General features: G+C 46.5%; 2 protein-coding genes across 6 annotated transcripts in view; one reads left to right on the forward strand and one right to left on the reverse strand.

The window, feature by feature from the left end:
* The window catches only part of MLLT10 (MLLT10 histone lysine methyltransferase DOT1L cofactor), a 129,681-nt gene extending 111,829 nt beyond the window's left edge, over window positions 1-17,852 (reverse strand). Inside the window, exons 1-3 of one of the 5 annotated variants that reach the window (XM_035545225.2) lie at window positions 17,791-17,852; window positions 7,936-8,104; window positions 4,134-4,213 (exon numbers count right to left, since the gene is read on the reverse strand). In XM_035545225.2, coding sequence (XP_035401118.1) covers window positions 4,134-4,213; window positions 7,936-8,104 — 249 coding nt within the window. In that variant the 5' untranslated portion in view covers window positions 17,791-17,852. Of the gene's footprint in view, window positions 1-4,133; window positions 4,214-7,935; window positions 8,105-8,629; window positions 8,797-17,790 lie in introns of those variants that run through there. The other 4 variants (XM_035545227.2, XM_035545224.2, XM_050708653.1 and 1 more) reach the window with 4 other exon arrangements.
* A 4,262-nt stretch (window positions 17,853-22,114) lies between these two features.
* Window positions 22,115-27,243, forward strand: SKIDA1 (SKI/DACH domain containing 1). Its single transcript, XM_050709339.1, has 2 exons — window positions 22,115-25,210; window positions 25,469-27,243. Exons 1-2 carry the CDS (start codon window positions 24,604-24,606, stop codon window positions 27,241-27,243), a joined length of 2,382 nt encoding a protein of 793 aa, XP_050565296.1. The 5' UTR covers window positions 22,115-24,603.
* The last annotated feature ends 535 nt before the right edge of the window (window positions 27,244-27,778 follow it).

Raw genomic sequence — 27,778 nt, forward strand, 5'->3', positions numbered from 1 at the left:
GGGGGGAATCTGGAGAGGAGAGCTACAACCATTGTTATATTACAGATTTACAAAAAATTATCCTCAAGCATTCCGACTGCGGATCATCTGTGTAGCAGATGCAGGCACAGCTCGGGTCTGGCAGGATTTAGTAGCAGAAACCTATGACTACAGCAGCACAACGTACCTGAACTGGCTTTGGAGGCAAACAGTACAGCTGTGTTTCCCCAGCTCAGACTCCTTAACTATTAAATATGGTATGACCTACACTGCCTCTGCACGCAGCCTTTCTGTCTCTGCACCAAATTTTAAGGAATACACGTGCGAGTGCAGGGACTGCAGTAACCCTAGACGCATCTGAGCTCCAGATGAGCAATACTCAAACGTGGCCAGCTCCACAGGGAGTCACAGCTCCCACACCGCATTCCCAGGACCAAAATCCAGGTGGCTCATTAGGCCAGCTGTAGTGTCACGCAACGTGAGGATTCGGTTCTAGGCCAGTACCGCGCTCAACTTCACAAGCCATCAAAAAAGAACAACACAGAGATGCTAAGTGGAAAAAACACTATCTTTACCAAGTCTGAGCAATTTCCACCAACCAGCTCCAACCTTCCTTCCAGACCCAACACCATGCTCGTAATATGCATATTCCAGTGAGCCAGACCAACGTCACATTAACTCACGTGCAATGCCGTAAGCAATCTGACCTCCCACGCACAAGCTGAGCTGTGCTGGAGGTGGTGCTGAACTTCAGACTTCTGAGGAAGTTTTACTGAGATCTCTTTGTCTCTCTGATTCATGTTGGATTCACAAGGATCCGTGCAGCTAATAAGCCTGACCGGACAGAAACTAACTGTGAGTGTCAGATGTCTCTGTGCTGCCTGGTATCTCAATCACATGGATTACTCCAGCTCCCTCATGACAAGCATGAGGAAGAGTAGCTTGTAGTAAAACAAACACACAGTCTATTTATATCCCACTGAATACTATAATTAAAACATTCTTAAAAGATCATCAAGAAAAATGCTTTGCTCAAAGCAGGATGATGGGGGAAAAAAGGTTTTCTGAACAACAGTGGTGCTACAATTCCTAAATTTAGCTTCTTTAGGATACTGAATAGCAGGACTGTCAGGTCTGAGCAACATACACACAACATTCAACTTCCCAAAGCCTGTAACATACTACTTCATACATATACATCCTCACATGGACCCTAATATTATTTTTTCCTACATCAACACGTACCACCCCAGTTTTTTGATTCAGAAGTTCAGGTGCATCTGAAGACATCAAAAGGCCCCCACTATGCAGTGTTGTAACAGCTGATGCTGACACCAGCGGAGCTCAGTGCTGTTACCCCCCATTTTGAAGAGATTTATGTTCCATGCTCACCATGAGACATCCAAGATAAACTAGCTAACTTAGGGAAAATTAAGATTTTTTTTAAAACAAGAATTAAAAAACAAACAAAAAACACAGCAATTTAAGAAAATGCACATTCGGATTACATCCTTCTATTTGTTATGCACTACACATGCAAGACTATGATTTTTAAGTCAAATAATTACTAGACACCTCAAAGCATCCCTTTACCAAACAGTTCACATTTACAAAAATCGGTTCCTCACACACACACAAAAATATGACCCCACTAGAGCTGTGACACAGTCTGGCTCGTCAGGCACAGAACTATGCTTTCCAACTAGTAGCTCACCATTCAAAACCCACGCTGGCTACTACCTCACTACCAAAACTGCAGAAGCCAATCAGCCAGGAGGCTTGCATGGCCTACAGATCAGCCACAGCTCCACTGACCAGCAGCGTGCACCAGCTCAGCTTCAGGACGCCAAAGAGAACAGAACAGCAGAGAGTAACAACTGAAAATACCTGGGAGGCTGACTTCTGATCTGCTGTTACATGAAGTTCTCCGGTGATCCACCTACTTGAGTCACATGCTCCTGACCTAGCCTGTTTCATTCAGTGACTAAACCAAGGCTAACTTTAGTGCAAGCATCGAACCTTTCTCTCTCATCCGATGGATTTATTTGCCCAGTAACTGCCGTTTAAAAATAACTAACAAAACAAAAATATTCTGAGCACATCAGCATGGAAAAATTCACTTTGAGCGCAAGACTTTGCAGGTGTTTTTGAAGATTAAAAGTAAGTAGAAGCATGTGCATGTTCAATGTGATGCAATTCATTTAATTCTGGTTTTGTTTCTAGACAAAAATGTTACCAGAAAAACTAAGCTTCAGCCTCCTGTACTGATGATTGGATTGATGGGTTGCTTGTCTAAGTGTGGTACAACTTGTACATCTGACAAATTGATTACAATAAAGTTCCAGCTTTCCCACTGGAATCAGATCGCCAGTTTCTGTATGTTAAGGGCTTCTTCAAGACACCTCAGAGACAGCCACCACGTTTGTAACTCACTAACATGCATGCAGTTGTTAAGACTTCAGCTACTACCAATCTGTTCTACCTCATGGGGTCATTTAAGAACTCATTTATATTACAAATAGAAGAAAAGACTTTTTGCTTCTTTAAAAAAAAAAAAAACAAATCAGTAATCAAGTTCCTGACCTATATCATAAATAGATGTCTTACTAGGTGGAAACAAGAATAGAATACGCTGGGCAGAGAACTGAGTTAAGTTGATCACTATTCTTCACTAATTTCAGGAAGCAGTGTTAACACCTGTCAAAGCTATTCTCCTTGGTAAACTCAAGAAATTATCAGAAATGCAGTGATACACTGTTTATTTTAGAAGGCAGTGCAGTTCTCCTTCATAACTTGTGTGAGGTGAAGCCAGGAACAGCTATATCCTAAGTCCTGATAAGAATTCCCTATCACGAACCAGAAAAATCCTCCTTTGACAATCTTTTTTCTTCTACAATTTTTCCTTTGTTGTCAAACTACATATATCAAATTCAGCAACATTAAAAAACCTTCCTCCTAAAACTTTACATTGTTGATGGTCTTCCCATGAAAAGAAAGAAGTGACCTTTCCTTAGAAAGGGTAGTGGTTTTGATTTTCTGTTGACAAATATTTGGAGAGCACATTGACTCCAATTTGTTCTTACTCCCAACAACAGATCTGCTCTGGAACAAGTAAAAAAGGCTAGGTTTCTAATGCATTATGAAAATATAAATCATGAGCTGGGAAAAAAGTAGAGGAACGAGAGAGATCCTTCAGCCCTGTGCCAAAAATTCACAACCTGGGAGGTCATCCTACAATTTTTATAGTACTTTATATTAGAAATGGAAATCGGTACAGCAAAAAGCTCATGTAAACACGCTGCCAGTCACTGATATAACTAAAAATTTGGTGTTGGGCTCTTCATGTGTCTTTAGATATGAAAGTCAAAAATAATTTACACTGCCCCAAGATGCTGCACCATCTTCTTTCCTATTTTTTTTATGAAAATTTTGTTTTCAGAGGTAAAACAACAGCTTAGTCTTTCTAAAGAAACTCATTTCATCTTTTGCTGGAAGACAAACAAACAACAAAAAAAAGAGTAATAGTGACAAGCATGATTCTCTTTTTCTAAGAATGCCTGATATCATGCAGCTTGAGCTCATAAAATACAAGTAAAAAAAAAAAACAGTAGAACTGCATGTAATCAAGAAAAAAGTGGGGTTTCTTTTGCTCAGAAGGATTATCTGAATCCCCGTTACTTACCCTTAATAAATAAGTAAATAGGAAAACAGGAAGAAAATGTTTCCTTGATTAGAAGTATCACATGACAACGGTCAATTCAAAGTAAGCATTAGATTCTGCAATTAAGAACACCCCTATCGATTAAGTGTTCCTAGACTGAATCTTTCAATTAGCAATCTGAAGTTGTTGTAAAAGAAAATTGGACAAGAGTTCTATTTCCTCCCCGTGTCTAATTATAAAAGTATTAAACAGACAAAAATACACAACACCCACACCATAGGTAAGAAAATACTCTTTGAAACAGTTGTTTGAGAAAAATATCTGTCAGAATACTTAGTTAAATAGTTCCACTCAAAAAAAAAAGGTCTTTTTGAATAGCATCTAGATGGAATTATGACAGGAAACTAAGCTGTTTTCTACTATTACTGGGATACTTGGGCAAACATCCACACAGTCATTATAACCAGCATTACTTAAAAAACAAAGCACATACCACTCTGGCTGCTCTTTCCTGAGATTCACACTTTCTGCAAAACCAAGGTCCAGTGGGTACTTGAACAATTCCATAGCAAGCTGTTTTGAACAAGATACAATATTTCAGCAAATGTAAGCAGCACTACAGTACAACTAATACTAAGCTTTTTTGTAACATTCATATTAATAGATCTCACATTAATAAGTCAAGTTCACATCTATGCATCACACATGATATCCTACCATGATGGTACTAGAAATAAAGTACAACCTTCCACTTCAATTTATGCAAAATATTAGTTATGATTAAATAATAAAAATATTAGGTAGGCTGAAGAGTAATATAATCATTCAAAAGCAGTAAGGTTTTATATATGTTTTGCTATTTATTTACCTGCCAAACAGGTAAAACACTTTACAGCAACAAACATCAGCCATTTGTAGTAAAGTTTTGTGTTTTCTTTTGTTTGTGGTTTTTTTTTAAACAGAAAAGTAAAAGCAACTAACACATTGGAGTTTGTCATAACACATCCATTCATCTGCTTAGTTACAATCAAGTTTTCATACTCATATTTAAGTAGGGAATCCATAATAAACTTAACCAAGATTAAAAGTTGGGGAGGGTTCGCCCTGAAAATTCACATGAAGCTTTAAATAAAAACTAAACTCAGCATCAGGGTTAACACTGATTACATATAACTAGGCTACAACATCAACCCTTAGGAGAGAGATTTTTTTGAGACATGCAAATTTCTCTGCAAGACTATCATCAATGTCTTCACAGTACGTAAAAACAGGAGTTTGATAAGAAATTCAACCGAGTTTATCAATTCGGCAATACTGTTTATCTTTGAAACACAGTTTGAAACTTTAAGAATGGCTGACGGAGTAAAAAAATGTTAAGATTCGCTCATAGCACTTGTGTTCTTATACCCTCATGTGTTTAATGACTAATAACAATTAACAAAGCCAAAAATTTTCCTCAAAAATAATCCTGAATCTGTCATTATGTTTTTAGTATCTCAATTACCAATGACTATATTTTATTTAAATAAAAAATTGGTTAAAGTGTATAACTACAAAAAAAAAAAAAACAGATCTAGTAAGTTAAAAGTTCTGAGAAAATCTGAGACTATATTGGTATCTTCTAGTAGATATCCCAAAATATTGTTGGTTTTGTGCTAGCCTATACCAAAAAAAGAAAAGAAAAGAACAAGCAATGCAGTAGTAGTATATAAAACATCTGGCCAACGCACCTTTCCTTCCACAAGGAAACATCAATGAAATTATTTCCTATCATATGCATACATGCAGTCATATTAAGAGCAGTTGTCAGATTTTCAAATACGTTATCCAAGTACTGACAGACCAAACCATCTTGATAACCCCTTTCCACTGTACAATAAAGTTCTTTAACGTGAGAGAAAACATCTTGTTTCAGTTGCGTTTCTATTAGCAACAGATGGGAAGGGGGGAATTCTGAATTCCTCCAGAAATTAAGTGGGAGACTTTAAATGTGCAATCACACATTTAAATTACCAGAAGACAGGGCAGAATGAGAAACTAATTTCAGAATGCGACTCAGAGACAGAGCTGGCAATTAGATCCAAAGGCAACACAAGTTGGGCAAAGACCAAGGGCGAGGTACTCTTTTATCTGCAAATGGAACAGAGAATATATAGAGCCTAAAAAAACACCCACCAAAGGTTTGTGCTCTGATATTGTTTACTGAGTTCCATGACTTCCTTTGGTTTAATACTTGTACTACTATGCAAAGCTTCTTTAAACACATTAAGGAACACTGTACTCCACAACTTGCCAATGACTTAATGCTGGAAAAAGAGATTCCTCTGAACTAACTGAAAATAATAATTAAAAAAAAATCAGTTCAGAAAGTCTTGTGGAGAATACTTATGCCTGAATTTCAAGGGAGGACTACCAGCTTTAATCTTGACAATAACTACTTTGAATACAGAAAGGCTGCAACAAGTGAATTTAGAGTGGACATGTTTCTTCTACCATCTTCAGTGACACATGAAATTCAAGATGAAAACATTACCGACACAGTAAGACAAGACATACAGTTTTCTTTCTCTTAAGGTCTCTACAACAGCATCTGGATTTAGAAGCAGTACTTTGCACACTTCCATATTCAAATTCAGATTTGGACCTGAACTTACAAAAGCGCAATATTCTTGTATCCAACTTCCTTAATTCTCTCCCTATATGAGGAATACTTCCCAAAACAGACTTCTCTTGTTACCACTATTTCAGCTCCATGAGTATGCGAGCACCCAACTGCTGCTATCATCAAATTTGTTCACTGAAACCATTAGTGAGGCTCTAGATGCAAAGGAAGATGCCGAGGATAATGCAAAAATAATAGGTGGCTCAGTTATGACTTCTGGAAGTATTCGTGTTTTAGTGTTCTTTTTCACGATCCTAGGGTTCCACAAAAGCAGAGATAACTTGCTGGTTAACGTTATTCAGCTCTTAAGACAATACAATACTAACTCAAAACCAGGCTAATTTCACAGATCTTCTCAGCTCCTCTCTGCCCTAACTCCAGCATCACCAATAACTGAATTCTTCTGCACATCTCCTTGAATTATTAGTACTTCTCAGTTCACAAACGAGCGTATATGTGTAAAAAACATGTGCCATGTCATCTTCACCAAAACGTATATTGTAAGACCAAGTATGAGAGAGACATTAAAAGTATTTTCACGTGCACTAGCCATTCAGACTAATAAACTGGATTTAGGATTTTACCTCTCCTCCAATATGTTCACCATCTAGAAGGAGTCAAAGAACCAACCACAGAGTTCATATGACTGCTTGGGAGTTGATACGGAGAAGCTACCATTTTATTATTTTATTCCTTGTTTCTGCTACGCATAAAGCAAAAGTCATCGCAACTTCCTTTCTTACAATGTAAGCAGCAGAATCCAGTCCCTCCCTCTGTTCTCAAAAGAAGGGTCAACCCACTGACAGAAACAAAACAATCACACATACAGGGAACATGCCAGCTCTTGAGCTGAGCTGGAAACCAACCAACCAGCCTCTACTAATCCAAACAAATCCCTCATCAGCCGTTTGGAGCGGCACCCTCCTCCTGCAGAACCACAACAGGAAGTCTCCTCATCTACCAGGCACCAGCAGCCAAATGACATTCAAGGAAAGGCAGGCAGGGGAAGCGAGCACATGACAGCTAAGTCTTCCCTCCACGCTGCTGCCTCCGGGTCCTACACCCTCCTCACCTACTGGCTGCCCCTCGAGTAATTTTTTCTAACTTGGAAAAGGCAGGGATGACAGGAATTGAGCGCAGGAAGGAAGAAATACAGCAAGAACTGCCAGAACGGAGATTAGCAGGAAGTTCTGCAAAAAAGGAGTTTTCTGAAGTCTTTGGACTTCTTGTAGCTGGGGTTGTTAACCGGGTGCAAAGGAGGAAGCATAATAAACACAGAAAAGGTACAAGGGGAGGAAGAGGGAGAAAAATGGAAGTCCCGCTCTTCCTTTCTAGTAGTCATAATACAGGAAGTCACAGCGTAGGAAGTCTCTCATGAGGGAAAAGCCAGGCAGGCTGGAAGGCCACGGGATGACAGGACGGGTTAGCCCGGAGAGCACGCGGCCCTAGAGAGGGCCAAAGGGGCTCCGTGGGTGACAAGAAGGGCCTCGGGGGTGTAGAGGGGGGTGAAAGAAGGGGAAAGGGGGGCCTGGGAGGGAACTAGGCCCGAGGGGAGAGGGCCGGGAGCGTGAGGAAGGAAGGAAGGAGCGAGGCCGGAGGCACCCACCCCGGCGGCCTGCCTCCGCTCACTCACCTTGATGCACTGCGACATTGCAGCCGTGCCCGTCGCAGTAGACGAGCGGGTTCTCGGCCCAGCCCCTCTCGTCGGAGCACACGCAGCACCCGCCGATCATCTCCTTCATGCTACTGGAGAACTCGCCCTCCAGTGACACCGGCAGCAGCAGGGGCTCGCTGGAGACCATCTGCGGGTCAAACACACCGCCGTCAGCACCCCGCACACGCGCTTCGCCCCCTGCCTAACCAACCCCCTCTCCCCCGGCGCCGCCTCCCCTCAGTCGCTCAGCCGCCGCCGCCGCCTCCACGGCGGGGACGCGGGGCCCATGACCGCCGCCTCACGGCCTCCGCTCGCCCCCGGCCGGGCTGCGTCAGGCGGCGGCGGGCGGCGAGGGGCAGCCCGGAGGCGGCGGCGGCGCGCTGCGGAGCGGGCGGGCGGGCAGGGCCGCGGCGCAGGCGCAGTGCGGGGCCCTGCGGGGAAGGCCCGGGCCTGCGGGCCTCCTCCCGGCCGATGGCTGCCGGGCGGCCCGCGGCACGGGCGCGGCCCCCTCGGCCCCTCACCGCCGCCCCCCACCGGCTCCGACCGCCGCGCACACGGCGGCCCCGCGGGGCCCGCCCGGCCACCTGACGGCCCGGCACGGCCCGGCCCGGCCCGGCACGGCCCGCCCGTGTCCCCCCCCCCGCCCCCCGCACGCCCCGGCTCGTCCACCCACCTCGGCGTGCTGCCACTCGGCGTCCCCCGGGCGAGCCATGGCGGCGCCGCCGGGCCGGGCCCCGCAACCCCTCGGCGCGGCTCGGGACGGCCCGTGCGGAGCCGCCCGCCCTGCCCTGCCTAGCCCGGGCCTGTTGCTGCCCCCCTCCCCGCCGTGTGGGCTGGGGGAGGTGGCAGACATGCGCCCCGCTCCCACCCGCGATGTCACTCTGCTCATGCCCCCTTCAGGAGGACTGGAGGACTCGCCCCCATTCCCGCCCTCCCCTCCACCGCAGCCCGCAGAAGTCGTTTTTTTACTGTCTTGTTTATTTTCCCCCCGACGTGGCTCGCAGGGCTAATGCGTTCCCGCTGCCAACTTTTATCGTCCTGTTTATGTCCCCTCGGCGGGCCTGCAGGACTCACGCGCCCTCGCCGTTGCTGTGCTCCCCCTGCCCCTCGCCTCAACTTCCACTGCTCTGCTCGTTTTCCCTTCGATGGGGCTGCAGAAGTAACGCATTATTAAATCCCGCTCTTCTTCCTCCCCCCAGAAAAAACCTGCGTGGACGCAGCGACGCGTGGCCACCCCCGCCACAGCAGTGAAAGTGATGTGGGAGGGCAGGCACACGAGCGGGGAAAGCGGGGAGGCCGCAGGCACACACAAAAGCAAACAACTCTCGAACCCAGCTGTTCCCTGCTCCCACTCGGAGGTGGACGCTCCTCTCTGGAAGCTGGCGTGGATTTCGTGCTTGTTTGGGGGCGTCGGGTTGTTTGTTTGTTTATTCATTTTACATAAAACAATTCTAATTCTGTTGTCTCTTTTAATTAAAGAATAATAAAAAAAAAAAAACAGCAAATCTGGCAGAGCTGAGGTGGTCAGCAGAGAGGAAAATCTCAAGCCATTCGATTCTCCATTGTAAGCAGGTATGCCTATAGCAGAAGGAACTAATTGTGGCGATTGTTAGGAGCACGCAGAAATTAAATGCAGCCTTGCAAAATTCTGCTCACTCGCTTGCCCCGGGGCCAGTACTTATTTATTTATTTATTTATTTTTTTAGTGTTGGGCAAGGAAGATATCAGTGATTTATCTTACCATGCTAAAAGGCGGACAAGCAGAATTTGTGCGTGGACTGTATATTTTTGGTGATGATTTTGCAAGGCCGGCATAGTTGATGCAGTATCTGTGCAAATCACTACTGAATTATGTACGTTCCTGGACATGTGGCTACCTAGACCTCTATATATACATGCAGGGCTAGTTCTATTTTCTACATTGTTAACTAATAAAACATCTGCACTTGTGTACAGGAGTACGAAGAAAAACTATGTGTAAGGGAGAGGTGGGATGTGCACAACTCTCTACCCTCTAGAGACATCTTAGTCTGCAAGTTTGTATGCAGGGTATCTTAGGTCAAGCTCTTTTCTCTCCTTGAAAGTTTTGAGTGAAATTATATAGCTAGGAGAAGAACGGAGGGCAAGGGAAAAAAGAAATGATGGAGGTAGCTTCCTATATGAAGGGCCCAACCAAATACGTGAATAACAGCCATTTTGGACACATTCTAACCATTTCTCTGTAAATGTATTTTCTAGTATCTCTGGCAGTTTAGAATTTTTTAAGGCACATGTAAAAAATATATAAATGGGGGGGATTGGAACTTAGTATGTTTCAGTTTGTATAAAATAATTCAGTTATTGCTCTCAAAACAACCCTACCCCACACTAGAATGTTCTATCTCAACAGTGAAGAATACAAATTTGAACATAAACTATTTATATGATAAAACATACTTGCAACACTATTTTTATTACTTTTAAAGCTTGTTAAGAATACCCTGAAAATTGCAGGTGCAAGCAATTACTTTGTAAGGAAATAAAGCAATTAATATATCCTAGTGTTTTAAAAAACGCAAATTATTTGGAGCTGATAGATACAGTGTCCCAGCCCTTCTTCATTCTTGTCAAGAAAATGACATCTAATTTAAAAAGCATTCTCAATGATTCTGTTAACCCTGACAAGAAAAAAAAAATCATGGTACAGCAGCAAATCTGTCCTTTATTTCCCTGACAGGTAAATTAAAATAAATATCCTTTTAAAATGAAAATATATTAAGTATATTTTAATTTGTTGGATTAATTTATACATATAGTAAGCTTGTATTGTAACAAACAATTGTAAATTTTTTTCATAGCTTTTTTTTTTTTTAATTCATTGAGAAGGTCTTCGTGCAATATCTTCTTTGAAAAGCAACTAGTATGATTCCCAGGTCTTTTTTTTTTTTTTCATGTTAGCAATTCTGAAGCTCAATTTTAAATTTTATAAAGAAACATCACCAAAGAAAAAATTAATCACTTTGCAACAACTTGATTAAAGCCACACCGAGGCCACAAGAACGTATTCATGATAAACCTACTGTGTGGTTTTCAAATAAAAATACTCTAATCTCACACCATGTAACACCAGCTCAGTAGTGAACATCCTGAAATTTTGCTTTGGTCAAAATTCAGTCAAGCCTAATACATTCAATTGTTTAATAAAACATTTTTTTGTATTTTTTATGGATTTCTGTTTAATTATTTTAATACAAAGAATGTACATGGACTGAAAGAAACTCCATGACTACCACCTTATGGTACTGTGTAATATTTGATGGAAAAATTTAGATAACCTCTTGATAGTTCTGTAAAACAATCATTTAGAGGAGACCTTTGAAATGCAAAATAGGAAAAGAAATGCATTACCACTAAATAAATACTGCAAACGCTAAGCCTGTAACAGCTATGGAATCAGAACATAAAATCTTGTAGCATATATGTTCTTATGATTGTAGTAGTTAATAAGCATTGACATGACACAGAAGGCCAATTTTCTTTTGAAAAAAAGAAGCCTGTCCTTCTTATAGTGATATATAAGAGATTAAAATAATTAGAGAGGAATATAATTCAGTGAGTAAGAATGAATAATTTTATTGTTAATCTAAATGCAAGGAGAAAATCCAATTGTCTTAAAAGAAATCTACAAAACCTAAGAGCAAAACAAGTTTGATTATAAAAATCATGCAACAAGATTATATGTATTCATATTTTTTTAGATACTTTTTCAAACAGAATGAATGCATGAGGGAGTGAAAATTACACTGTCCAAATGCAAATAGTTTTAAAGAGTTTAAGGGATTCCTGAAGAAAATATTAACATACTTAAAAGTGCATAGCACTTTAGCTTCATTAGCAAAAATAAAGAGGTATTCACCTTAAATTTTTACTACCAACTGATCAGTTCCAACAATAATGCTAAGATTGGAATACTTGCTTTAAATTCCACTATTTTTTTTTCCTATAACGTGCAAAATCACCGTAAGTTTGGTGAATAAAACAAAGCACCGAACAAGAAAAAGTCTTTCATTTACAAAACCACATTATCAGTTGGATATAATCATCAGAGGAGTCTTCCAGGAATAACAACAACAACAACGCATAGATTTTACATTGAATGCATACTATATTAGAAAACATGAACTGACATTGGAGTTGGAATTGTAGAGTGGGAAAACTCGCTTCTTTACAGCAAGTTCCTTAAAGCAATTTTCTCACAGCAATTTTTACTTCTTTTTCAGTTTGGGTCTTTGTTGAGAAAGCTTTCATCTTTACCTATGAGCAAAAGGATACATGCTGCACAGCTAAACATGCAGCTGAGGCCGGGCAAATTGCAGTAACCGAGCAATTCTCAATATGTAGAATAATATATCTCCTGTTTATCTATTTAAAATAGATTGATGTTTGTCTGCCTTTTGTTTCTGTGGGTTTAAATCATTAACAGTCTTCACTGAAATACATTCTAATCGTGGGCATTTGCTTCATTCCCGGGAAGGCAGTAGCAAAATGGTCACTTTACACAAAATAGAATGCGACTCTTGTGTGTTGACCTTTGCACGTAGTGTGTTTTAAATGACAGTCCGCCTTGGATCCAACAAATTATTTCTATCCATGTTCAATTTTGAAGGATATAGCATGCCTACAGAACCCATATTAAAAATGTTAATGCATCTTTACATGCTTACTCTCAAATTATACTAAGTAAAGTTTTCTTTTCCCTTCTATTCTCTAACATAACAGCCAAATCTGTATTTAATACTTATCCAAGTGCAATTTACTGAATAATTAAAATGTTTTTAACATTTAAGGTGCAGTCACTTCTTCACTGGGAGTTTGCGTGTTATATATTTACACGCTATGCAAGTACAGGTAGTAGCATCAAAGGTCACGTCAGTGCATCTCCTGGACACCATGCCTCTTCATATGTTGTGCTCTTTTCTTTTGTGTGAACATAATTACAAATTTTGTAATTCCTTAGAGTGCAAAGAAAGGGGGAAGTAATTTCACCAACTATTGTATTCATTTTCTTGTTTTTAATTGTACTATCACCTTTGGAGACTTTGGTAAATTCCACTTAACTAGCAGCAATGGATAAAATTGGTGGTTTTCAAGTACTGCTTCTGTTACTAATGTTGGCATTTAAATGTTAATTTCAGACTGAGGTTTACAGTAAACACGAACTAAGGGATTTTCTTTGAATGAACAATCTCAAACCAAAATTCTAAATAAGGGATCCTAGCACAGGATATCTTTAAGCACAGTGATTATTTCCTTTTAAAAGACTTAACATTCCCTAAGTGATAGAAGTTAAAAGATTTAAATGTGACAGTTAATTTATAATTCTCTACATTAAAAAGGCATTTAAATGTTAACCACATTTTTATGTGAGTCATGTCAAAGTAATGATAATTACAGTACGATACAAAAGAACCTGAAATAAACTTCTAGCAAACCATATTGAATATTAATGTTTTATTAAGCCCTGAAAAGCTGGGTTAGTAAACTCTGGAATTTAGATTATATCTGCCTTAAACATAACATAGGAGTTTTCTTTAAAGAATAATTCATTTCAAAGTTTGGATTTTATGAGGTATGTATTAATTCATTGGATTTTTATTAAATACATTTACGTCTCATCATACCAAAACCAAGCCTCAGATTACTTTTCTCATCTAGGCATACCTCCGTGCAGGATTTGCTAAATTAACGTTCCATATAAATTAATAGCCTTTTTTCGTGTTTGTTGTGTTATGATCAGCAGTGTGATACTGTATCGTGTCACAGGTCACATTTATTAGATTTCAATTTAGGAATCGTATCTGTACTACACAATAAATACGAGAAACGACATGCTGAATTTCCCATCAAATACCTTAAATACAGACCTATTTTAGATGGATTTGTATAAACAAAATACATATATCTAATATAGGCGTGGGAAAGGAAAAGCTGGTTTGTTATATGCTAAAGCAAATTGGAGTAAATCAACCGCATCCGTGGGCTGTATAAGCAATCCTACTCTGCTTTTCCCAGTACCATTTGGACACAACAATGTTACTTTTTTATTTAAAGTGTTTTCTTCTCAACAAGGGGCCACCACTTCCCAATCTCAAAAACACGCCCCAGAATATGTTAATTAATTGTATTGTGTCTCTGAAAGAAAGAGGTTGCCAAATGCAATAAAAAAAAAAAAAGTCTTTCGATCAGTGAGCTCTGTTCCCACTGCTAGTTACCATCTAATTTCAATTCCCCACATATATACATACATACGTTTCTTCCACGATTTTGACCATTAAAAACTGTCGAAGAGCGAAAGTCTAACTTGACCACATAGGGTGTATCTGGGAAGCTTAACATTCCTGGCGAATTAAGCGCGCAAGCCTCGGATCACTTTTTGTCAATCTTACAGTAGTTCAGAGTCGGGAATGTGGGTATTTTTTATATCGTGGTACTTCCCAATTAAAAGTAACAACAATGCTCCTTTGTGAAAAAAATATATAATATATGAAACACGTCAACGCACTCCACACAAAAACAACATAAACAGCAATGAAGAACGGCAACAAACGGTCTCTCCCTATTTTTTTAATCTTCCTTTTCAATAAAATAGTTTTCCAATAGTAATATATCGTTTCAGGAAATACAACAGCATTAAATGTCTTTTTGAAGGACGCTTTCTAAATTTGCAATTACTTTTTGAAAATTAACAGGCAGCAAGTAAGAGTAAATGCATCTCCGGAATACTCAAGTAGGAGAAGCAAAAGAAAAAATCTTTTTTTTCCCCTCGATTTTAAAGTTAATGCCTCGAGATATTACCAGAGCGGTGCTTTCCTATTAACTATTTCTTGTATCTTCAGCTTTCGAGTAATATAGATGCTTTTTACCATCTGAACTGAATCGGGCTTTTATTTGGAGGAATCCCACAAAAGACTGCAAGTTTACAGAGTGAAAGAGAAGTCCCAAACTGTATTATCTTAAACAATGACTGCAAGCATGCAACTTCCCAAGTGTGTGCGTGGGGGGAAAGTCACTTCAGAATTATTTTCAGCTAGGTGCTATCTGTAAACATCATCCGTTAACTTCTTTTACTTGTTACTCACAGAATAGGTAAAATGGGTTTTTTTTGGTGATACGTTTAGAAAAAAATAGCTAGACATCAATTCTAATCTTTTCAAATCAATTCTCACAAACTCTGAAATAACTTGCTAAAAATAATCACGGTTCTCCTGGAAAGGATTTTCTTTTTTTTTTTTAAATAAAAAAAAGAAAAGAAGTTCTCTAGAAATCCTTTCCTCATCAAACACGAGCCCCTATCTGCTTTAATTTAAGCTTCAAGAAACAACGTGCAGACACATTTTTTTGCCTTAGAAGATCAAGGGCACTTGTTGGAAATTTTCTTGAAAATTGAGTTAGTCGGTTCTTCTCTACGTAAATATAGGAGAAACTGCAGGTCTGAGTGGCGCACCGAAGCAATTTGATTTGTAGTTATTTTTTAGAAAAAAAAAAAAAAGACACAAACACTTTTCCTATAAAACAATTTTTAAAACCGACATACAACAATCGCTTGGAAAAAAAATCCAGACTTCACGGTGTTTAAACGAAACAGGATAAGATTAATCTCCATTTTTATAAACAGACCATTAAGACGAGTTCCTTCCAAATTTCTCTTTGGCTACATTTATTACTCCAATTCCTGCGGCTCGGGGCTGTTTCTCTCCATTCCTGCGAGGAGTCCTGCTCTCTAAAATCCACCCAGGAGCAGATGTTCCTTCACGCCCGGCTCCGGGGCAGCAGCGGGCCTTGTCCCCTCTGCCGTAACACGTGAGTCCCAGCCTCGCAGGAGCTCCCCCAGCGCCTCCGCAGCCCTCAGCTCCTCATTTACCCCACTTCTCGCTGGAAACCCCCCGAGTTGCTGCGTCAGAGAGCAACACCGGCTGGCGTCGGGACCCGCCCGGGGCCGGAGCGGCTGCGAGCGGAGGCAGTGCGCAGGGAGCTCCCCTCTCCTTCCAGCAGGCAGCGGCCTGCGAACAATGGGGCAGCGCTCGGAGCAGGGGGCTCGGAGCAAGGGGCTGGGAGCTGGGAGCACCTCCCCGCCCGCTTCCCCCGGAGCCCCGGGCTCAGCCTTTCCATCTCCCCCCAGCTTCACCCTCTGCTCCCCTCACGGCTTTACTCACCCTCCACACTCTCCCGCCCGCAGCGCCCAGCGCGCTGTGCCGCGGGGGGGGGGGGAGGGGGGTGACCGGGCTGGCCCGCGGCCAGCTGCTCCGCCGAGCCTATCCCGGGCTCCGGGGCAGCCCCCGGGCCCCCCGCTCGCCGCCCTGACCTCCCGCTGCCGGCCGGCCCGGGCCCCGGCCGCCTGCCGCCCGCATGCCGTGAGCACTACCAGCAGGAGAGGAGGAAGCACTACAGACGCCGCACCTGGGCGCTGCAGTGCTCGCCTCTTCCCTTCAGGGGACGGTGCTGCACACAAAAGGCCGCGCAGCATTGTTCTCCTCCCTGACCCCCGCGGCCCCTCGCCCTCGGGCCGGGAGAGGGGAGAGGAAGCGCCGGGGCCGTTCCCCTCGGGGGGGAGGGGGGGTACCCCCGCCGCCATTTCCTTCCCCCGCACTCGCAGCCTCTTCCCCGAGGGGGGGGGGCCGCCTCAGGAAGGCTCGGAGGGGGGAGCCACGGGAAAGGAAAGAGGGAAAAAAAAATACACGCACCGCCGCGGCGGCTCGATTTAAATAATTGCATAATATTAGGATTTAACTTATAAATGTTTACATTCGCGTGATTTGATTAACGTCACGTCTGATTTCCTGAAAGCCGCTGACGAGGTGCTTTATAACGGGAGATCGCCCGCAATATTCAACAGGCGGAGACTCCCCCCCACACACACCCCCCTTCCCTTCGAGGGGCCTCCTCAGCCAGGGTCCCCCCACACCCCTCCGGGGCCCGAGGCGCGGCCGCCCCCGCCGCCCGTTAGCGCCGCGGCTCCCGGGCGGGCGCTGAGGGGCTGAGGAGAACCGGGAGGGGGGAGGAAGGAGGGGGCGGGCACCGGAGGCTCGAGCGCGGCACGAGCGCGGCCGGCGCGGGGAATTGTGGGTAGGAGAGCGGCCGGGGGGAGGGGGAGGGGTGAGGGGTCAGCGCCCGCCGGGCTCCGCGCCAAGGGCGGGCGGCGCCTCCGCGGGGCGGGCGGCACCCGGCGGCGGGCGGCACCCGGGGACGGGGCCGGGACGCTGGGGCTCGGCCGGGGGATCGGCCTTGGGACGCTGGGGCTCGGCGGGGCTGCCCCGGAGGAGAAATGGGGCCGCGGCTCGGTCCCCGGCCCCGCACCGGCCGCCTCTGTGTGTGGGGGGGTGGGGGGTGGGGTGGAGGGGACCGGGCACGGTTCGGCACGGCTCTGCCCGGCCGCCCTTTGTGGCGGTGCCGCCGGGCCGCGCTGGTGTGCGCGCCTCCCCGCCCCCACCCGCTCCTTGCTGCGATTTATTGCGTTTGCCAATAATCGCCCGTTTCCACGCGGTCCCGGCCTCCCCCTCCCGGCACCCGGGGAGCGTGGGGCGGCGGAAAAACACCTCAAAACACGTCCAAAACACCTCAAAAACACCCCAAAACACCTCAAAAACACCCAAAAAAACGCACCCCAAACACCCACCCGGGCCCCGTCCGCGGCGCTGCGGCCCGGCCCGCTGCCCGCGCCCTCTCCTCGTCCCCCCGCAGCCCCGAGGCGAAGTTCCGCCGGGCCCGGGGGGAGGGAGGAGGGCCCGGGCCCGGGGCCGGCCGCCTTTGTTCCCGCATTGTGTGCCGGGGCCGGCGAGGCGAGGCCGAGCAGCTTACCTCCGTGCCTCCTCGCTGCCCCCACACGCACGCCTTCCCGTCGGCTTTAAAATGCCCGGTCCACCTCGGAAGTGAACCGCAGCCGTCGGGAGAGTTTTGTGTTCCGCTCTTTTTTCGCTCCCTGCTCTCTCTCTCTTTTTTTTTTTTTTTTTTTTTAGCGTGAGATTAAGTTGCCGAGCACGTTGTTGCAGGCTGTAGCCCCCCGCCTTGGTGAACGGCCACGTTTGGGACCCTCCGAGGCCATCCTGATCCTGCCGGGGGAGCTGAGGGCACCGGGGGCCTGGGCTTGCCCAGGGCAGAGGGCCTGCATCCAGGCAGCGGACCTGAGCAGGCGCTGGGTTCTGATCCCAAACGTAAACATTTCTACCCCAGACAGCCGCATGAAACAGGCGTTTTAAAGCTAAAATGTAGAGGAGCTCTGCCCTCGGACGAGGCAAGCAAAGAGCAAATCGGCGCAATGTAAAAATGCACCTCGGTGTATTCCTCAGTGGGAAGGGCTCCTGGCTGGAGTTTGGAACAACCAAACAACCAAACAAACAGGAGCATCACATCGAAATGCTAACCGTGAAGGTTAAGGGGGAACAACCTCCGAGAGGAATGCACTACCCGGGGGGTGGATGCAGAATCTCAGTGTCTCCTTTCTTGCAAAAAATAACTGGGATTTTTTTGCTTTTTTTTTTTTTCTTCCATTTTTTCCCCCTTGCGACCAGATCCGAGAGGATCCCGTTTTCTGATTCCTTTGTAGCCCAATCGGTGTTTAGCACCCAGCCGCACGGGCAATTCCCCCCCACATCCCCCCCCCCCAACCAACCCTTGCTTTAATCTGATTATGATGAGATTTGCTGATACAATGAATATTTGCAATGATCCCGGTGTCTCAGTGAATGGGATGGATTTCCAGCCTCCCGTCTCCAAGGCTCACACACACACAGGGGGGCGCGACCCCGCTCCCCGGGGCCCCCAGCACCCAAAGGCGCCGGGGGACCCCAGCCTGGGGCCGGGACCCCCCTCCCCAACACCCCCTTCCCAGCTGGAAAACGAGCCCCCCGGGCCCCTGGTGTCTCCCCTGCCCCCTCCCCGGGCAAAGTGGAAGGCCGGTTCCTTTCACAGGGCCGTGTTACAGCCCCCAAGGTAAATAGGGACTCGTGGGGGGGAGAGAGGGGGGAGAAGGGAGAGAGGGGCTTCTCTTTGATAGCGTTTAATTGGAATTGAAACATTCTAGGGCTGTAAACATCCTTTATTTATTCAGCACACATAAGCGGGCATTGTTTTATCACCATCATAATTACGGTGTCCTTTAAGCTGACTGATAGCGGAGGAGATAAGGGAATGCGCCTGTAGCTCCAGCTCAAATCGCTGCCTCTCCCCGGGTCACCGGGATCCGCGCAGTCCTTGGAGATGAGGAGCGCCGGAAGACTGCGGCCTGGCCGGCCCTTACGTCATGGAAGTGATTTGTACCACATTGCTAATTTGGTGCAATTCATAACCTCCTGATCTCCTCTGCTCGCAACCCCTTGTCGCTTCGCAGGGTATGTTTTTTAGGATGTAGCTCCCTGGCAGAGAAATTACGAGCCATCACCTATGTGCAGGAGAGGATCTTATTTCCCAATGTTTGTTGCTTTACCTTTGTCTAATTAAAAATGCAAACTTTTAGGAGCCTTTCAGAACAAAGCCTCACCAAATCCCCTTTACGTCCAAGGATTTGCAAATTTATAAAGGCTGCATTGAATTCAGCATGGGTCAAGGGGCAAAAAAAGGGTAGAAGGTCACTGCATTTTGATTATGGGTCAGTAAACAACATGGCATGTAGTATGTGTCCAGAAACTCCTGCTAAAAAGTATTTTAAAACTACCGGGAGCAGCAAGCTCAAGAAATAGCCTTAGCCCGCGACCATTAAAAATTGCACAAAATTCGAAGGCGCAAGGGACGCCCCAGCCCCCACGGATAAATTACAACTTAAAAAGCACTCGGCAGAATTCGACATTGCTGCTTTGTTTAGAAAAAAAAAATGAAAAAAAAAAAAAAAAAAGAAAAAGAAAATACCCACTGAAGCTCCTAGGCATAGCGGTGTTGGCCAGATTACGATTTTTTGTTCGGGCTGATGGTTGGCATTTCTTTGTCCTACATATTTAGGAGATTTAGTTATACGTTCTCATTTGTTGTCACACCAGAATTTACGGCAAATTTTACGTACTACAGTCACATTTGGCTGACTTTAAAATAGCAGAAGGATCCCATTATACTGTTCTTTGACCCTATTATATTTACGTTACTGGACTCTTTGTGATAGCCTCTAGCTGCTTTCTGTGTCCTCCCTGAGCAAAATATGCACAGCGATATCTAAAAGCAGGGTATAGGGCTAGAAAAGAAGTTCTCATCTGCAATATATATTTCTACTCAGATCCGTGAAAGCAAAAGGTTTATTTAATGCTTGTCAATACCTGGAGACATGGCCCAGCACTTAACAAATAATAATAAATACTAATAAGACTCTAATAATGTGGCAATCCTAGTGTGAAAATGCACGTGACCTCTTTAGGTTTTCCTGAAGATTTTCAAAAGATTTCTCCCCATTAGTACAACTGCTGGTGGACATCGCTGTTGCATTTCCCAACTCCACGTTTAAAAGACTGTAAATGGTGTGTGCATTACTTCATTGCAGAAGGAAGAGGTCAGGCTGAATTGCGCTGGTATTTAAACATAATCATCCTATGAAAATAAATCAAAACATCGCGTAAAAAGAGTATTTCAAACGCTACGTGCATTTTCTTTCTGGAACAATGTGGTTAAGCGCTTCCCCGCGAGCACGTATATTTTAACACAAGTTTACAAAAATGAAAGTATACGATTCCCAATAAATGGGAATAGGTCTACAGCGAGGGATTATGAATATTATTTTTTCTCTTTCTTTCCTAATGAGGTTTATCCTTCGGCCAGACAGCTTCAAGACTGAAACGCTACTGCCTATAGAGTGGAGATTGCAGATTGCACGCTACTCAACGTGAAAAGGAGCACGTTTGATTGATAGTCTCGGGGTGGGTGTGTGTGTGCCCTGGGCTCACAACTCCGCGGAGTTGCATGCATGTGGATTTGGCAAAAGCGGGCATCTCCGGGCCTCCTTATCTGCAGAAAGGCGAGCCAAACCTCCATGCCTTTAATCATGTTCATCTTTGATCGCGACTGAGGGGGACACCGGCCACGGAATTAACAAAGAAACTCCCTCGTTTTCCAGAGAGGGCCACACGTCCGGCCGGCTGCGCGCACACATGCACAGCACACCGCCGCGCAGACGTCCACGCAGGCTGCGAGCGAGTAAATTAGTGCCTAACTTTGCACCTAATTGCTACCAGACACCTCGATTTTTTTTGTTCTGTTTTAATTTTAATCCTTTCGGCCGCCTTTCGCGTTCGCGACCCCGGCCGTAAACGTGGCTCGCTATCGATCGCCGTCCCCTGCGTGCGTGCAAATCCATCCCAAAGGGCCCTGCCTCGCGTGTGCGTGTGCGTGTGCAAGGGGCCCCCGGCGGCCCTTTATCAGGCTCTCCCCCGGCGGGCTCCAAGACGACCCCGGATGCACAACGCGTGCTGCTGGCCCGGGGAGAGCCGCCTGGTTCGCCTCGCACACAAAAACCCGCTGGAGAAGTAGAGAAACAGAGGGCTCCGGGGGAGCCGGGGAGAGGGATGCGGCTCAGAGGGTGTGCGGGCGCGTGTAAGTACGGGGGGCGGCTCACACCGCCTGCCGCCCCTCTCCCCTTCGACCCGGAGGCTCAGGGCTGTGCCTAGCCGGGAGCAGAGCTCGGCCAAATAGCCGCTCCTGCTCCGAGGCGTTGGATAGCGCCGGAATGAGGCAAACAAAAAGGAGGCATTTTTGAAATAGTTGCCGGATCCCGCTGCCAGGCTGTCAGCTGCAGGGACTGCGGGCGGCCCTGCCTGCGAGCCCCCGCACGGGAGCCCAAAGCACCCCAAAAGCCTGCAGACGAAGGGCTTTGCAGCCCAGAGGGGCTTTTATTTTCCTTTTTTTTATTATTTTATATTTTATTTTTTTAAGGGGGGTGTTTTGTGTTTTTCTTTTTTTTCTTTTTTTTCTATTTTTCTTCCTTTTTTTTTTTTTTTTTTTTTTTTTTACGTCTGCTGAAAAGCTTTCCCGGACTTTACTGCTCCCTCACTGTTGACTCCCTAGCCTTAACCTTAAAGCAGGGGGAGGAGAGCAGCGGGGAGGGGGGTGGTGTGTTGTGTGTGTGTGGGGAGGGGGGGGTGTTGGCGGCGTATAAGTACATCAGGAGGAATTTTGAAACGACCCTTATTGTCTCTCGCTCTAGAAAGACCACGATGGCTCCTTTTTAACGGGAGCAGCTGTTTTCCCTCGCAACTTCGCTCGCAGCCCCCCGAGCACGGCTCGATGCCTCCCTCCCGAAAGGCGCACGCTGCTCCAGCCAGCTGCAGCGCCGGCTGCCCCGGCGGCTGGCATTAGCTGCGACGAGGCATTGTTCCCCCGCTGCCTCTCGGGCGCGTTTAAAGGCTGAAATATCACGAGATCCACCCAGTGAAGCCTTTGCTAATTCGAGGGACGAAATGTAATTCGCTCTAGCTCCGGTTTCTCGGACGGGAAGGCTCTCCTTAGCTTCCCGAGGGGAGAAGTAGCCACCGCGGTTTCGTGCACACATGGATTAAGTTGAACAGCGGCGATTTTTTACGTCTGCGCGGAGAGCAACAGTAGTCCAGGGCTGACTTTCCTAAATCTCTGCCCTCCGAGTTAGAGGCTCCCTTCAATAGACTTCCTCAATTTCCGGATGCACTCCTCGAAATTCCCAGGTCTCTCTAAAATTCCTGCGAAACTGGGGGCTCGCCTGCATTTCGCCTTGGCATGCGAGGCTGCCTTTTTGGCAGGGCGATCGCGCTCTTTATTTTAGCTCTACCTGACGGGGTAACGCGAACTCCCCGCACCATGTTGCCAATACACGGAGTGGATATTGACATTCGGAATTGAAGCCTTTTTTTTTTTTTTCCTCCTTCCCTCTCTTTTTTTTTTTTTTTTTTGCCAAGTCCCAGAAATCTGAGATGTCTCATTAATCTCACGGATATGTCTTATTCTGGATGTGCAGCGATACATGAAAGTGCTCGTGTTTGCAGCCAGTTGAGCGCTGGATGCACGGCAGAGCTTGGTGGTTTTTTATTTTTATTTTTATTTTGCAGCGCCTAACGTGCAAACCGCGAGCATCATTTCAGTGTGACAAGGAAGAGGCACGCAGCTATCGCAACATTTTTCGAAATCATCGTGGCTGACACTCGAATAATTTCACGTTCCTACGAAGAGGTTAAACCTTCGTGCTGCTTCTCCGAATTGATTTTAGGGGGCTGCTGTAAATGGAACATCAAAAAGCTGCGGCAGGGCTACCCCGAGCTGAAGATGCAAACTGCAGAGCAGGAGCATCCTAGCCCGTTGCAGTGCCGTACATTGTGTGTGCCAGCACTTTTTTGTCATTACGTAAAGCCTCTTGGAAGCACCTTGGATATTTCGCATTCTCCTTTCTCTGCTGGAAGCAATCAGCACGCAGGAATCCTGACGTGGGCTCGGGGACTATAGGGCATTCCAGCTCGTGATCCGGCGCGGTTAATTGTGAAAAGTGTATACATTTCTGGCTTATCTATGCTTTGTTATGGGTCTGACGTGAGCCCACGTCCTCCTCCTCCCCCCTCCCGCAACATTACAGGCAGGATTTCGGTTAAAAGTGGTACAGTGGCGCGGTGCGGGGACCCGCGATATCCAGGCAGCAAAATAACCTTAGTCCCCGGCTGTAAAAAGCTAATTAAGCAGAAGAGGAAAATCAAGAGAAAGTCGAAAATGTAAGTATTCCCTCTCGTTAACAGCCGAGCCTTTAACTTCGGAGCTCCAGGAAGGGAAATACCAGGCTGTTCTGCACGTTTTCGCTAAGCTTCGCTTTCCGCACAATGCAGAATAAAATACCAGCTGAAAACGGTTACGTTACCGAAGAATTTTCCACCGCCACGACCAGACTTATGTCCTTTAAAACCACGGCGTGCACAAAAGAGCACCGTTCGGCCAAAAGAGCCTGAAAATACACGAAACGACACGGGAAAAAGCGTGCAAATCCTTCGTCTGGAGCTAGCGAGGAGGAAGTCTGAGAGGTCTGAGTGTATTTGAGCTCAGATTGTTTAATAGAAAGATTTATATACTAACTGTATTATTTACTTTGGGAGGGGAGGTGGCAGTATAAGGGTATGCTAATTAGTGGGAGATTTTTTGGGGGAAGGGGTGGAATATCAATTTTTATTGCATCACCTGTCAGGAGTGTCCAATCAGCGTTGGCTTTAGGGGAATTAATTGATGAAGGTGTCTCCGGACGAGCTCACTTCACTCTGTCATTTTATTTGTAGCTAAAGCAGCGGCGGGAATAGCAGCTGCATTTCTTTTCTCTTCCTCCCTTCACATTCCATTATCATAGTTTCCAATGGAAAAGCAGGGAATGAAAGGGAACAGGTACTGATCTTCAGCAGCAACTTAGAGAAACACTTTGGCAAACCTGATTTTTAAGATTATACACCGATTGTAGTCTCACGGGCTTTTTTTTTTTTTAATTTATTTTTTTTTCTTTTTTAATTTCGTCTAAAGTTTGGCACTTCATTCACCAGGAATAACAGCCTTTGTTATATTTTATTAGCAGGATGCCTTGAGACAAATACAGCATCTGGCTGAGGATTGTGTGTGTGTGGCTTTTTCTTTTTTTTTTTTTTTCCTTTTTTTTTTTCCTCTCTCTCTCTCTCTGCAAATGCTGGGAATAATTTAATTCACGAAATGGGAGACCTGAAGTCGGGTTTTGAAGAGGTGGATGGCGTGAGGCTCGGCTACCTCATCATTAAAGGAAAGCAAATGTTTGCACTCTCCCAGGTTTTTACAGACCTGCTCAAAAACATCCCGAGAACTACCGTGCACAAGCGAATGGATCATTTAAAAGTCAAAAAGCATCACTGCGACCTGGAGGAGTTGAGGAAACTCAAAGCCATCAACTCCATCGCCTTCCACGCCGCCAAATGCACCCTGATCTCCAGAGAGGACGTGGAAGCCCTGTACACATCCTGCAAAACCGAGCGGGTCCTCAAGACGAAACGGAGGAAAATCGGCCGGGCCCTGGCCTCCAGCGACCTCCGGCCGGAGCCCGCTCCCGCCGACCCCTTCTGCGGCTTCTGGAAGGAGAACAAACTTTGGCTGGGGCTCAGCGACCCCCCCCGGCCCCTGCTGCCGCTCCGGAGGAAAGCCTTGCGGCCGGGGGCCGCCGCCTCGCTGCCGGCCTCTCACCTACCTCACATTTTTAGTAAATACACTGGCCACAGCCACCCAGACCTCGCCCGGGCGCCTCGCAAACCCCCCGCTCACTATGAAACGGCGCCGGCGGCGGGCGGCTGCGCGCCCCTCCGCGCCCGCCCCCCTCCCTCCGCCGCCGCCGCCGCCTCCTCCGCGGCTCGGCCGCGGCTCCCGGCCGCCGGGCCCCCGCCCCTGCCCGCCCGCTGCCGCCGCCGCCGCCGCCGCCACCGCCACGGGGCGGCCGCCGCCGCCGTCGCCGCCGCCGTCGCCGCCGCCGCCGCCGCCGCGGGCGTGCTGGGCCCCCCCGGAGGCGCCCGGCGGCCCCTGGCGGCGCCGCGGCCCTGCCGGCCCCGCGGAGCCCCGCGGCTGCCGCTGCCGCTGCCGCCCGGCTTCGGGCCCCCGCCGCCGGGGCCGCCGGGGCCGCCGCCTCCGGCCGCCGCCGGCTTCGCCGAGAGCGGCAGCAGCGACTCGGAGTCCAGCTGCTGCTCCGGCCGCGCCGCCCACGACTCGGACTGCGGCTCCAGCCTGTCGAGCTCGAGCGAGGGCAGCTCGGAGGAGGAGGACGAGGAGGAGGAGGAGGAGGACGAGGAGGGCAGCGGCGGCTCGGAGTCCAGCGAGGGCAGCTCGGAGGAGGAGGAGGAGGAGGAGGAGGAAGAGGAGGAGGAGGAGGAGGAGGAAGAGGAGGAGGAGGAGGAGGAGGAGGACAGCACCTCGGACTCCGACTCCAGCTCGGTCTCCAGCCAGGTCTCGGTGCAGAGCATCCGCTTCAGGCGCACCAGCTTCTGCAACCCGCCCGGCGTGGTCCACGCCAACTTCTTGTACCATCTGGCCGCCGCCGCCCCCCGGCCCCCGGCCCCGGCCCCGGCCCCGGCCCCGGCCCCGGCCCCGGCCCCGGCCCCGGCGGAGCCCGGCGGGCCGCCCGCCCTCCGCGCCGCTCCCGGCGGAGCCGAGCCCGAGCCGCCGGAGGAGTGGGGCCGCCCCGGCTGGGCTCCCGCCGGCCCGGCGCTGCTGTGCTGCTCCGGCGGCCTGGGGAGCTGCTTCGCGGAGATAAGAGCTGATAGGGTATCTGAGCTCACATTCCCACACTCTGAATTTTCCAATAATGCCAAGAGTACTGACCTAACAATTAACTGTGTTGCAAAGGGGGCCTCTTCACCTAGCCCAAAGACAAACAATGCATTTCCACAACAAAGAATACTCAGAGAGGCAAGGAAATGCCTTCAAGCAACTACTACACACTGTGCAGATAACAATACAATAGCTGCTAGGTTCTTAAATAATGATTCTTCATCAGCGGCTGCAAATTCAGAGAAAGATTCCAAAATCCCTCATTGTATTGAATTTGCCACGGATTTGCCCTCTTTACAAACTGATCCTGAGGAGGATGCTGCTTCTCCAGGGGCAGCAGCAGCTGAGCTCCAGTGCACTGATACAGGCAATAAGGCATTGCCATTCCTGCACAGCATTAAAATCAAAATAGAGGACAGCAGTGCGAACGACGAGTATGAGCCTGACCTTACAACACATAAGCTAAAGTGTGAGTGCAATGATACTAAGGATGAGTTTTACGGTGTGACTGAGAGTAATAACCAGGACGCTTTATTAACAGCCAAGGAAGATTCTGCATGCACTGAGAAAGAAACCACTTCCTTAAACCCGCTGACTCAGAGTCAGGTCCTCTCATGCACTTTAGGTACTCCAAAACCTGAGGATGGGGAGTATAAATTTGGAGCGAGGGTGAGAAAAAATTACAGGACACTGGTTTTGGGAAAGCGACCTGTACTGCAGACTCCTCCAGTCAAACCAAATTTGAAATCAGCTCGAAGCCCACGTCCTACAGGTAAAATTGAGACACATGAAGGAACACTGGATGATTTTACAGTTAACAATAGACGCAAAAGGGTAGCCAGCAATGTAGCATCAGCAGTGAAAAGGCCATTTAATTTCATGGCAAATTTTCCCTGTCCACCATCACTAATTATTGGCAATGACGGGGATTTGTTGCCAGCTTATTCCTTAAACACCACTAAGGATTCCCAACCACCTCACAAGGCCCATCCTGTATGGAAATGGCAGCTGGGCGGTTCTGCAATACCTCTTCCACCTAGCCACAAATTCAGGAAATTTAATTAATAAAATAGTTTGGAAAATATTTTCTTGAACCACCTTTAACTTTCTTACGTTTTTAAACTCTGCAGGATGGTTTGTACCAGCCCATTAATGCTATACACGCTTTTGGAATCCTGTTTTATCACATTGTGAAGACAGAAACCGGATTACTATTTTCTTTACCGTTACAACCGTGGTTTTTGTTTTGTTTTGGGTCTTTTTATTTTTTTATTTTTTTACTGTTTCATTTGTTTTTGTTTTTGGTTGGTTGGTGCTTTTTTTTTTGCCTTTTTTTTTTTGGTTACATTCCACAGAGTACTTCAGGCTAAAGACTCAAGTTAAACTCAGTTATTATGGTAGAGCTGGAACACTTTACTGTTTAAATGCTAATAATGCACCAGTACCTCAATTCAACTGCTGCAAATAAATGTCAAAAGGTTGAATAATAAATATTAGAATGAGCCATTAAATTTATGCACTAGATTTCGAAAATGGAAGTCTAACTGTTAATTCAGTTAAAGTTTGTTAAGTTACATGGTTGCACAGTAAGGGTTCACTA

Source organism: Cygnus atratus, chromosome 2, assembly GCF_013377495.2.
Source record: "Cygnus atratus isolate AKBS03 ecotype Queensland, Australia chromosome 2, CAtr_DNAZoo_HiC_assembly, whole genome shotgun sequence".
In the NCBI taxonomy this organism is placed as follows: Eukaryota; Metazoa; Chordata; class Aves; order Anseriformes; family Anatidae; genus Cygnus; species Cygnus atratus.

What these genes read in the sequence shown, in the direction of transcription:
- SKIDA1 (XM_050709339.1), top strand. Translation starts at nt 24,604, where the DNA reads ATGGGAGACCTGAAGTCGGGTTTTGAAGAGGTGGATGGCGTGAGGCTC. An exon ending in GGCGCCGGCGGCGGGCGGCT is followed by an intron (nt 25,211 to 25,468) that starts GCGCGCCCCTCC and finishes GGCCCCGCGGAG; the next exon opens with CCCCGCGGCTGCCGCTGCCG.